Below are 13,229 nucleotides of genomic sequence, written 5' to 3'. Positions count from 1 at the left end.
GCACTTCATATCGGACTTCAACAGGAGAAACTCCATTCTCACTTGCCTTTGGCACAGAGGCGGTTGTCCCTGTTGAGCTCGAGCAAGCAACATTCCGAGTCCAGAACTACATTCAAAGTGAAAATGACAAACAACTCACCCTCAACTTGGATTTAGTCGAGGAACACAGAAACCAAGCTCACTTGAGGAATGTCGCCTACAAGCAGCGCATCTCCAACTATTATGACTCTAGGGTCAAGCCTAGTTCTTTCAAAATAGGAGACTGGGTCTTAAAGAAAAGATTACTCTGCGACAGAGTCCCGAGTGAAGGCACACTTAGTCCAAACTGGGATGGACCGTATGAAGTCATTGGCATCAGTCGCCCTGGCTCTTACACACTTAGAAGCTCCGATGGCAAGACCCTTGGCCATTCATGGAACGCTGATCACTTGAAGTACTACTACAAATAGACTCACGATGTACAAATGTTGAGCTATAGCCGTTCGGCATCCTATGTAATGAAGGCCATTTGGCAATGAATTCAATAAAGAGGTAATTTAGCCAACTCAGCCCTCACTCTTTTACATTCATAGCAAGCGATGCCGGAACCCTTCTCAATCAGAAAGCAATCCGTCTTCCACAGTCACTACAAAACAAGCAAATGAAGACCGTGTCAAGCGCCAAAAAAAAAAAAAAAAAAAAAAAAACAGCTTCATCCAAAAAGCTTCACCCGAAAAGCTTCACCTCCAAAGCTTCACCCACAAAGCTTCACCTAAAAAGCTTCACCCAAAAAGCTTCACCCGAAAAGCTTCACCTCCAAAGCTTCACCCACAAAGCTTCACCTAAAAAGCTTCACCCACAAAGCTTCACCCAAAAAAAAAAACTTCACCCGAAAAGCTTCACTTAAAAAAGCTTCACCTACAAAGCTTCACCTAAAAAAGCTTCACCTAGAAAGCTTCATCTACAAAGCTTCACCATCAAAGCTTCACCTAGAAAGCTTCATCTACAAAGCTTCACCATCAAAGCTTCACCTAGAAAGCTTCATCTACAAAGCTTCATCTACAAAGCTTCACCATCAAAGCTTCACCTAGAAAGCTTCACCTACAAAGCTTCAACACAAAACCTTGCTCCAAATAAACAAATTTTGTTCACAAAACCCAAGATGCCCTTGAACTTGTACAAAAACACTTGGGTAAACATAAACATTTTTTGTTTTACACCCACAAGGGCCCAAAATTTTCCTTCTTATTTATTCACTTCTATATGTTCCCAAACATATTATAATAGATCCAACAACAAGCCAAAGTCCCAAGTTTCATAATGGACAAAAGTACAAGCAATTCATCAATAATGAAGGTGCTACAAAAATTGGAATCTGCCCCAAAATAGAAATCCAACCCAAGAGACTTTTTCTCTCTCTCCCTCTTCCGCCTCCTTTCATCTATCAAATTTCTGCAACCTCTGCTCTTCTCCAATGGAGCTGAATTTTAGACACCCTATAGTTCTTGAGCATATGAACAACTTTCAAGAAGGAACCATTTCTGTTTGAGCGACGGAAATTACAGTGTTGAAGCTCCAAACATGATAGTCGGCTTCTTGCAGATTTCGAAGCTGTTGTGATGTTTCGAAGATCTGGAAATATTTAACCGTTAGTTCATCCTGAATGTTTGATATGTTATGAAAGATTCGATGAGGAACAACTTCAATGAAGAAAGCATACCGATCTGAACAAGAGAAAATGGAGTTTCGAAGCTCACAACAAATCTGACGGGTTGACAGAAAAATAATAACCAGTCATTCATCATACCTGGATTTCTGGAGTTATACTGCTCCGAGGGATCTCAAATTTGGATATGTTGTAGTTCACAAGCTGAGGAACAACTTCAATGAAGAAAGCATGCTGATCTGAGCAAGAGAACATAGAGTTTCAAAGCTCACAACAAATCTGACGGGTTGACAGACAAATGATAAACAGTCACTCATCATACCTGGATTTCTGGAGTTATACTGCTCCGAGGGACCTAAAATTTGGATATGTTGTAGTTCACAAGTTAAGGAACAACTTTGATGAAGAAAGTATGTTGATCTGAACAAGAGAAAATGGAGTTTCGAAGCTCACAACAAGTCTGACGGATTAACAGAACATTGATGAACAGTTACTCATCATACTTGAATTTCTGAAGTTGTACTACTCCGATGGATCTCAAATTTGGATATGTTGTAGTTCACAAGATAAGGAAAAACTTTCATGAAGACGACTTTGCAATCTGAGCTATAGAGAAAGGTGTTATCTTGCATCCACTCAGGCTGATTAGTGGAAACGAAAAGCAATTCCACCAAAGAAAAGATGAAAAAGAGAGAAAAGCTACTAATTGCACTTGATCTTGTCTAGTCAATAGCATGCAGCATCAAACACACAAAAGTTGGAAATAATTTTAGATAAAGCATATACGAATGTGTGACATCGAAACAAGGATTCGTTACTTTGACAAATTAGTAACATGCGAGACACCTCATTCGGCAACTCTCTTCGCCTGAAGACTTGGGGGACTCCCACCATATGCTACTGCACCTTGATACTCGGCAGTCTCACAACCACTCAGTGACTTGGATTTTTCAAGTCTCCAACCGAGAAGTTTTCCTCACTCGGGAAATTAAGGGAACACTACCTCAAACTACATGCTTCACTCACAAAGCTTCAACAATACAGGTTTCAACAAAAGCAAAAATTCAAAGAACTTTATGAAGAAGGCTTTGGTGTATTTAACACAATATGTTGAAATGAAGCAAAGCTTATTTATTAATATTTTCGATAAGCCACAAATATGTACATATACATGAGTCAAAATAAACAAACAAAAGGGAGCCTTCACAAAGGTTGCTTAGGGGAAATCTCAGCAGTCGGTAGAGCCCCAGAAAGAGAAAGCACCGGAGGGTGGTTATCCGGAGCCTCAGTACTTGACAAAACCCCAGAAGGAGGAGGCATTGGAGGTTCATCATTTGAAGCTTCATTACCAGGTACAACCCTAGAGGACGAAGGCAATAAATGCCTTTGGAACAAACCCACAAACCGCTGATGATCAAGTAAAACCTTACCATCAGATTCCTTCATCTGGTCAAGCTTCCTCTTCATGTTTGTAGCATAGTCATGGGCGAGCCGGTGCAACTGCTTATTCTCATGCTTGAGCCCTCTAATCTCCTGTTTGAGACTCATCACTTCAGCAGCCAATGATTCAACTTGGCGGGTTCTAGCAAATAGGCGTTGGGCCATATTAGACACAGAACCTGCACACTGAACACTAAGAGCCAGAGAGTCCTTAACAGCCAACTCATCAGACCGTTTGGAAAGTAGTCTATTATCTTTGGGAGTGAGAAGGTTCCTGGCCACCACTGCAGCGGTCATATCATTCTTCATCACAGAATCCCCAACGGTAAGAGGACCAGTAGGGGATATGAAGGATGGGCGCCATATGTTGTCTGGAGAAGGCGTGGCTGTCTCTTCTCCAAGGTTCAAGTCAAAACGACGGTCGGAGGGTCCAGACATTTTCAAATGTGTTGAAGAAGGAAGAGGTCAGACAAATCAAGATCTTAGAAGTGCAAGAATTGAGCTTCTACTGGTAGAGATTCAAGTGTGCTGTGGAACTTAATGCCAGCCTCTATAAAAATCTGCACTCGACGGAGCTTCAGAAATCGAAGAGGCGTTTGCTTTCTCAAAAGCTGGGCTGCTCAGAGACCACGAGGGCCGATCTCAGAAATCGAAGAGGCGTTTGCTTTCTCAAAAGCTGGGCTGCTCAGAGACCACGAGGGCCGATCTCAGAAATCGAAGAAGCACCTGCTTTTTCAGCCTCGTCAGCACCTGTCACATGCACATTCAGCTTTGCGGAAATTACGGGCAATCTGTCGAAGATTTCTGGTGAAGTAGAAAGCACGTGAATCTTACTGTTCAATCACCGCTCTCCATATGCACCATCAACTCCTCGGGTACCACATATAACTTTGTCAAAGATCTCTGACAAAGTTTAGGCACGAGAATTTCGAAGTTCCAGCTACCCTACTATTACCCATAAGGGTAAAGGAACAGCACCACTGCTTGACAACTGGAAAGTCCCTATGTGTGTCGACCTCCGGGTTTTGCGGCAAGACAGGTTGGCAAGAACGTCCAACCTTTACTCACATTCGAGAAAAGACTCCCAACATAATTACTTTCTAAAAAACCGGAGTAGCACCGCTTTCCGAATCTCGAGAGTCAGATCCTCGACGGGATTGCTTGTTCGAAAACCGAAGAGGCACAACTCTCAGAACTTCGAGAGCCAGATTTCCTTAGATAAAGCTTGTCTGTAATCTTCACACGTAACATCAGCTTTCCAGATACCACATACCACTTTTTCAAAGTGCTCTGACAAAATTAAAACACGTGAAGCTGGCAGCTCCCACTACATTGCTGTGACCAAGAAGGGTAAAGGAATAGCATTACTACTTGTTATTGGGAAATCCCTATATACATTGACCTCCCTCCTCAACGGACAGGCAAACCTGCAAAAATGCTCAACCCTTTCTCGCATTCGAAAAGGCACCCTCAACATAACCTCTCGAAATACTCAGCTTTATTTCCCCCCGATAATACCTCAGCAAATAAGCCACACCAAGAACAAGAGTATCTCATATCATCAGGGTCGAAAGCAAGAGTATCCCATATCATGCTTTCTCCCTATCTTTGTCTTTGTCCTTGTCCACACCTGCAGGACAAGGAGAAAGAGAGCATTCAGTCGGAACCTGAAATCAAACCTCCAATTTGGAACTGACTGCCTGGAGCCTTTGCCTGGTTGCTTACTTAGCATTGCTCTCGAGTACTCATCCTCAACTGCTGTCAAGGTCACGAATTCCACCGGCAAATACCTCATGACAGTTGATCAAATATTGGCTCTTTACACTGAAGCTGCCAAGCGTGGATGAGTCACTATGAAGGAATGTTCTGAAGGACCATTTAAATGCAAAGGTTGCACACCACTTCTGCCATGCAAAAGATTGAAGCAGAAGGTTCAACGGTGAGCTGAAACAGATCACTACAGCACGACACCTTTCCATACCACATTCATTATTCCGTCAACAGCAAAAGTATCCCATATCATCAAGGTCGAACGTACTATAGATTTGATGGACTTGTTTTGACCCTCAAATTTTTGAGTCGGCCTTATACTCTGAAGGGCACCAGAAAACCCTCCAGCACAGTTCAAGAATAAGCCTGTGGAAAGTTACTTCTTCAAAAGCAAAAGTATCTCATATCATCTCTTATCCATTTGCTTCTCCTTATCCTGGCAGTTGAATGAGAGACAAGGAGAATGAGAACAATCAACCGGAAGCCGAAGTCAAACCTCTAATCCTGGGTTGCTTACTTGGAAGTTTGACTGCTTACCTTGTCTGTCACCTCTTTCGGCAGATCTCCTAGCTCGGCGACTTGGGGGACTCCTACTATAGGGTTTGTATCACACTTGACTAAGCCCGAAACTACAACTAAGCTTCAAGTGAAATTGATACATTACCTTGTGCGTCAACATCAGCTAAATACACCATTCCCGGATGGAGGAAAAGTACTTCCAGAGAAGGGCAGATGAAGATCAGACCACACTTCGGTACTTAGAAGTTTCGTGATTACTCAAGGGATTGGATCTTGCAAGTCCCCAACCGAGGAGTTTCCCTCACTCGGGAACTTAGGGGAGCACTGTTTGTACCATACTTGACCAATCCCGAAACTACCGAGCACCGGCCAACGCTATACTGTCAAGGACCCAGAAGAGTTCCCCTCCGACCAGGAGGCCAATCACTACTCGACACGTGTCAAGATTAGAAGCCAATCAGAGCGCAGCACGTGTCAACATCAAGAACCAATCATAACATGACACATGTCAATGTGACAAAGCTACAAGTTTTTCTATAAATAGGGGTCATTCCCCCACAATATTGCCTAATGCCATTTTGTGTTAAATCATTCACAAGAACTCACTAAATTGAGAGCTTGATCCTTTGTACTTGTGTAAGCCCTTCACTACTAATAAGAACTCCTCTACTCCGTGGACGTAGCCAATCTGGGTGAACCACGTACATCCTGTGTTTGCTTCTCTGTCTCTATTCATTTACGTACTTATCCTCACTAGTGACCGAAGCAACCAAGCGAAGGTCACAAAACCTGACACTTTCTGTTGTACCAAAGTCTTCGCTGATTTTGTGCATCAACATCGGTCATCTCGAATTCTTTGGTCATCACTCTCTTGAACTCTTCAAACATGCTTGGATTACTTCCGGTGAAGATTAGATCATCCACATATAAGCACATAATCAAAATATCTTCACCTTTGACTTTGACATAGAGAGCGTGTTCATGAGGGCACTTGATGAAGTTGTTCTCCTGAAAGTACTTGTCGATGCGACTATTCCATGCTCGTGGCGCTTGTTTTAACCCATATAAGGCTTTTTTCAGCTTCAGAACTTTGTCTTTATGCCCTTTGATTTCATAGCCTAATGGTTACTGAATGTAGATTTCTTCTTCAAGGACTCCATTTAGGAAAACGGACTTCACATCCATTTGTTGAATCTTCCATTTATTTTGAGCTGCTAAAGAAATTAGCAATCGTATCGTTTCCAAACGAGCAACGGGTGCAAATACCTCATCATAGTCGATTCCGACTCTTTGACTGTAGCCGTTTGCCACTAATCTCGCCTTGTATCTTTCGAAATTTCCGTTGACATTTTTCTTTGTCTTGTACATCCACTTGACTCTGATGGCTTTGTGTCATTTTGGAAGAATAGCGAGTTCTCATGTATCATTCTTCTGGATTGCTTCAATTTCTTCATCCATTGTTTTCCTCTACTTAGTATCTTGCACTGCTTCTTGGAAGTCAACTGGTTCACAATCAGCAAAGAGACAGAAAAACGTAGGATTATGAAGTCTTTCAGCTAGCTCATAGAGATCTCGTATACTTATTGTGCGTGGTACTTTTCTTTCATTTAGGCTCCCACTTGATGATGCTGATGCTGGAGAATTACCATGATTGGTTGATGTTGGTGAAGTAGGTGGAGTAGTGGATTCTTGTTGAACCTCTTTTGCTTGTTCATTCTCTTTTTCAAACTGAGGAAAGAAGCTGAGATCGCTTGCATGAGAGCCAAAATCCCATTCTCATTCTTCATCAAACATCACGTCTCGACTGATCACAGTCTTCCCATTGTTCGGATTATACAACTTATAGCATTTTGAACTTGAATCATATATGATGAAGATGAACTTTTTACATTTGTCGTTGAGTTTGGTGTACATGTACATAGGCTATGCTTCCAAAAACTCTTAGATGAGGGATACATGGTTTTCTTCCACTCTATGCTTCTTGCGGAGTCTCACACACTTCTTGTTGGAGACCGATTGGATAGGTAGACAGCACATGCTACAGCTTCTGCCCACAACTCCTTAGGCAATCTCTTACTTTTGAGCATGCTTCGAGCCATGTCGAGGATGGTTCAATTTTTTCTTTTCGCCACACCATTTTGTTGAGAGGATCTTGGAACTATCAAGGGTCGACGAATTCCATTAGCTTAACAGAATTCTTGAAATTTCTTTGAAGTGAATTCTCCTCCTCGATCAGATCTCATGGCTTTGATCTTGCAACCACTTTCATTTTCTCCGGCAGCTTTGAACTTCTTAAATGCTCCAAATACCTCTGATTTCTGCTTCAAGAAATACACCTAGGATTTCCTTGAAAAATCATCAATGAAGAGAAGGAAATAATTATTTTTACCCAAAGAGCTTGGTTTTATTGAACCGCATACATCGGTGTGAATGAGCTCGAGTGGCTTCTGGGCTCTTATGGTCGACTCATTTGGAAAGCTTTTCCTGAACTGTTTCCCAAGTAAACATCTTTCACAAGCTTGATTAGGGTGACTGATGCAAGGTAAGCCTCTCACCATCTCTTTCTTGGACAATAACTCCAATCCCCTAAAATTAAGATGCCCAAAATGAAGATGCCAAAGCCAGGATATGTCTTTGTAACATATCTTGAGACATTTTGCAACATCATTTTGAATGTTCACGAGAAACATCCTATTCTTTGACATTTTTACCTTGCCAATTAATCTTCCTTTGTCATCTCTAAGAAAAAGGCTATAATTTTTCATATGAATATCGTAACCTTTTTCTAAAAGTTGACCCAAGCTCAAAATGTTGTTTTTCATATTGGGCACGTAGTAGACATTTGAAATTAATTGGTGACCGTCACTTTTCATGGGAATAAGGATGTTACATTTTCCTTTTACGGGTATTTTGGATTCGTCTCCAAAAGAAACGTTGCCACTCACCGATTCATTAAGCTCTACGAACATGATTTTTCTTACACAAATGTGGTTGCTGGCGCTGATGTCAATGTACCATGTATAGTCTTGGTCTCCATCATTGTTCTTGCACGCTAGTAGCACAATGCCATTATCTTCTTTCTCTTCTTTCACATAATTGACCTTTTCATCAGGTCTGTTGCTTGAAGCTCTACATTCCCAAGCATAATGCCCAAATCTTTGACAATTGTAGCATTGAACTTGAGATTTTTCATACCTCAAGTTTGAGCATCCTTTTCTATGACCTTTTGTTGAGCTTTCTCCTCTTTCGTAGTTGCTACGGTCGTTGAAGTTCCAACCACGTCTACGTCCATATCTACGCCCATGTCTACGACCTCGGCCACGACTTCTTTCGTATTGGCTTTTCTCGTTGTCGAAGCTTCCTTTTTTCTTCTTTGGCTGAACATGATTCTTGAGGAGCTGCTCATCATTCCCTTGCCTCTTCTTATGTTTCTCTTCACATGCTTGTAGCGACCCCATTAATTGCTCTATACTAATTTCTTCCAAGTTTTTAGTTTCTTCAATCGTCACGACAATGTGCTCAAATTTGGGGTCCAACGAGCGTAATATCTTCTCCATAATTCTAACATCTTCCAACTTTTCACTGTTTATTTTTAATTGATTAGAAATGGTTAAGACTCTTGAGAAATAGTCGGAGATTGATTCAAACCCTTTCATTTGTAAAGATTCGAACTTACCTCTTAATACTTGAAGACGAACCTTTTTAACTTGTTCGGCTTCTTTGTAAGAGGTTTGAAGCTTCTCCCTTGCTTGCTTGGCAAAGGTTGCACTTGAGACATTCTCAAAGCCATTGTCATCTAATGCTTGGTAGATGAGGTAGAGAGCCTTCTTGTCTCTCTTTCTTGAATATTTCAAACTCTCCTTCTGGGGTTAGGACATAGTAGTTTCATCTTCTGGCTCAGTGTAGCCTTTCTCCATGACTTCCCAGACATCATGTGCTCCCAAAAGGGCCTTCATTTTGATACTCCAATTATCGAAGTTGTTGTCGAGTATTGGAACTTGGAAGGCTTCCATAGCGTTGGCTCTGATACCACTTTGTTGGGGCTTAAAAAGACTTCATTACTTTTGAGTTGTTTATCTCACAAAGAAGAATGTAACGCAGCGGAATTGATAGGCAAGAAAAAGAAAGAACACTCAATGTATTACACAAAATTTTTATTCACTCACAAACTAGTACAAGATGAAACACTCAAACACTATTAGAAGCTTTGTTGCTTCTTCTCACTTCTCACTTGGCACTCTCACTTCTTACTACTTGCTCTCTTGGTTGTTACATCACATAGCTTAGCACCTCACCTATTTATAGGCAAGGTTTGCCAATTTTGGCATTGCTAGAACTTTCTAGCTAATACTTAACAACAACACAATTTTATAATATTCTAGATTTTTCTACAAAAAGTCTTAGATATTTATGCATGCATTCCACAAACTTGAACTTTGCTAGAACTCTCTAGCATGTGCATGAATCTTTCTTTGTGCATGAGCCGGATCAATTATCTTGGACCAGGACAAGATTACAATTCAACAATCACATGGTTCCCTAATCCCTATTCCATGATTTCTTGTCATTTTCGCATGATGTGAGCATCCCTGGAACCTGCAACACCTGTTTATTCAGGTTCCTTCGTTTCAATTTTAGGGTTTTCGAACGATTCCAAAAAAATTGCTGATGATTCGATTCTAAACCTGCTTGGTTGTTCTGCAGTTAAATTTTTGTTTAATTAACCCTAACTTTCCTTTAAAGTTTAAGGCTTTGAATTTAAATTTGTCTGTTTGGTTTCGGTTTCTGTATATCCCAGATTTATTAGATTGATCTAGGGCATATGGGATTTTGTTTGGTAAAATTAATTTACTTTCAGCTGTAAAATTCTCAGTAAGAGTTTCAAGCTGGGATGTTTATATGGATGCTAAAAGAAAGAAATTTGCAGCTTTCCGGTATTTGCATTGCTGTCATGTTTCGTAGAGTGGGTGAACTGATTAATCTAAGATTAACCCGCTGGCCTGACACTGATCGTGCCGTATTCCCAAGTTGAAATTTCTTGCTGCTGTGGTGAAGGAACTGCTTTCCCCGTTTAATCTCCCTTTGTAATGACAGGGGAATTCGAAGTGTTTCGTTAAAACCTTCATGATTGTATTAAGGAAAACTAATGAAAAGGGCAAGAAAACTTTAAGTTTTAACGATAATGACAAAATTTAGGGTAAAGTGAATAGTACAAAGTTTGATTAAATATGGCTTTTCGTTAAACTGAACAATATCGAGAGCTTTTCGTTAAACTTCCCTTTTTATAATTGTGTGGTTTTTCATCTGTTGGGGTCATGAATTAAACGAAAACTGTGTCCTTAGCCGTGTGATGGCCTTAAAAGTTATGTATCTGAGAGAAGGGAGTGATGTTTCTGCTGAATGTCAGTTGTGTGCTTGACGTCTTTCTTTCTATATTTTGCGAGTTTTTTTTCTTACTATGTCATCTTATTTTTCGTTTGCATTTAATTGGGATTATTTCATGTTTATTGTTGCTTAGGAAGCTGGAGCGAGACCTTTAGGAATCATAGAACACAAGTTCTCTGCTGAAGAGACAAGCAAGGCAAATACTACGGTTCAGAGGGCAGTGGAAAACTGGTGACGGAATGCAATCCTAGAGCAGACAAATCCGTTCTTAAATGACTATATTCAGAAGTGAAGGATCTGCATCTGCTCAAGCCATTTTTCATGGGTAATCGATATCGAACAATCAAACTAATTTTAATACATAAACTTCTCTCTTCCTCAGCAGAGCTTTTCACCAAAATTGAAGGAAGGTTTCTTCACCCTCTCGCTCTTTGTGAGAAGTTAGAATCTGTCACCAATGTGCAGTGCTGTATTTCTTTCCTAGTTTCGTTTGTTATGTTTTTTGATGAAGAAGGAAATGCGTTATTTTGTTTAGTTTAAATAATTACTCGGTTAGTAACTTAGTGAAGTATCCATACATCCCATCTTTCACAGATGTTAAATTATGGGCACACTCTGTAATGTTGACATGGATAAGGTAATAAAAATCTGCATATGTATATGCCGGTTGTAGTTATGATCTCTGAGAACTGAATTTGTTTGTTCCCCTCCGAATGCTCATGATCTGTCTAAATCTTATCGTATTTATTCCTAACATTTGCATGTTATTTTACAGAAATGAATTTTTATCCATAACTGTGACTAAGAAGGAAGTTTTGAGATGTGCTACAGCTTATGGGGGAATGACCTTTAGTGAATATATTTTTCAGAATAGAGTAAAGCAAAATGCAAGATCGATTCGTGGCATCCTAACCATTGATGAAATTGAGATTCCACTATAAAACCAATTGGCATTATGAGAAGTAGCCCAAGACCATATAAGCACTTAGCAAACCTTGTCCCTCACCAATGTGGGACAACTCTCAACACGCCCCCGCACATGTGGCGTATTTTCAAGCCTACACATGGACAACAACTAGGTGATGTGGAGCGCGTGTGGCCGTTTGGCTTCACACAAAGACAACCCGCTTTGATACCATGATGAAATTGGGGTTCTATCATAAAACCAATTGGCAATATGGGAAGTAACTCAAGATCATATAAGCACATAGCAAACCTTGTCCCTTACCGATGTGGGACAACTCTCAACAACCATGACACTTAAGGTCCTATTTTCGATGGATTTCCTTTGAGCATGAGGTAAGTTCAGCATTATAAGTTTTCATATTTTTGTGACTCGCGTAAATCTTGGTCGAGGATGTATGCTGAGCAGTTGTAGAACTATTGCGGTTAAGCATATGAGTACTCTCTGCTTTTGTTAAACATGCATACAGTAAAGGGAGATTACAGGAACTAAAAACATACAAGCTCATTCTCTTCAACAAGAGGAACTAACTTCAGCCTTGCCCAGACAAAGCAGAAGTCAAGGGTAGTGCTAGTACAAGATAAAGAAGGTGAAAAAAGCTTAGCTCGATAGAGTATACATTGACTTCATACCGACTCCCGTTCATGATACCAACCGAAGGGATAAATGCTACGAGGGAATAGAAAAACTGTTATTTGAGCTTTGGTAAGTAGTGTAGGTCTGGATTTTAGAGTATAACTTATGTTATAGATATATGAGGATGTCATTCAGGTTCTAGTCCAAACCCAAATAGCATTGGACCTTATGAGCATTGGGACAAGCTGGTTTCTGACTTGGAGGCTCATGACCCGATCAGCTCCGCCTACAAACTGTTGCCCTATGAAAACGGCCGGCACACTTGGTTGGCACTTGAGCTGCTGAACTAGTGCACTTTCAATAGCCTGCCCATTTGGCATTTCATCTAGCTCATACACTGTTGGGTTTGCCCCGTAGCTCGATATGAGTGACTTGATGGTGTGGCTCATGCAACAAGAGCTCTTGCTGAAGATCACCACCGGCTTTTGGGCCACCATGCTTGTTATCGTGTCCATTGCGAGTCAGAGCCTGGAAACAAACGATTAAAAGGGTATGGAAATGTGAGGGGTGTGAAGATTGTGAAGTGAGTTAGTCGAGCTTGCTAGCTTCCTGTGAGGAACTTAGAACACTCGATTGGTCTATTTATAGTGCATTGCATGCTTTACAGATGGAGCAGATAGAATCATTAGTTGATAAAGACCCGTTTCGGCTCTCTTCAAGCTACTGTAGTCCTTTGGAAATGTCCTTGTGTAATAACAGCTTTTTTTAGCTTTTATAAAACCTCTGCTGTACGGAAATACGTACGACAATTTGAAAGTGTTTCAAATGGCTAAAAATATTTTCAGATAGCCAAAAACAATTTTGGCAGCATTTTGCCAAGAAAATTGAAAGTGGTAAAGAACAAACTTAGACTTGGGACACGATCATTGC

General features: G+C 40.7%; 1 protein-coding gene and 1 long non-coding RNA gene across 2 annotated transcripts; both read right to left on the bottom strand.

Annotated features, from left to right (window-relative positions):
• Positions 1 to 1,263: 1,263 nt before the first annotated feature.
• Positions 1,264 to 2,236, bottom strand: LOC126591392 (uncharacterized). The gene is made up of 3 exons (XR_007612371.1): positions 1,968 to 2,236; positions 1,787 to 1,884; positions 1,264 to 1,611 (listed from the first exon to the last, which is right to left on the bottom strand). It is a non-coding gene; the product is annotated as an uncharacterized LOC126591392 (long non-coding RNA).
• Positions 2,237 to 12,148: 9,912 nt separating this feature from the next.
• Positions 12,149 to 12,949, bottom strand: LOC126591388 (monothiol glutaredoxin-S6-like). Its single transcript, XM_050257064.1, has one exon. The coding sequence runs from the start codon at positions 12,812 to 12,814 to the stop codon at positions 12,491 to 12,493; it is 324 nt and encodes a 107-aa protein (XP_050113021.1). The 5' UTR covers positions 12,815 to 12,949; the 3' UTR covers positions 12,149 to 12,490.
• Positions 12,950 to 13,229: the final 280 nt, after the last annotated feature.

This window comes from Malus sylvestris, chromosome 11, assembly GCF_916048215.2.
Source record: "Malus sylvestris chromosome 11, drMalSylv7.2, whole genome shotgun sequence".
Classification (NCBI taxonomy): Eukaryota; Viridiplantae; Streptophyta; class Magnoliopsida; order Rosales; family Rosaceae; genus Malus; species Malus sylvestris.
This window is presented reverse-complemented; position numbering and strand designations above follow the sequence as displayed.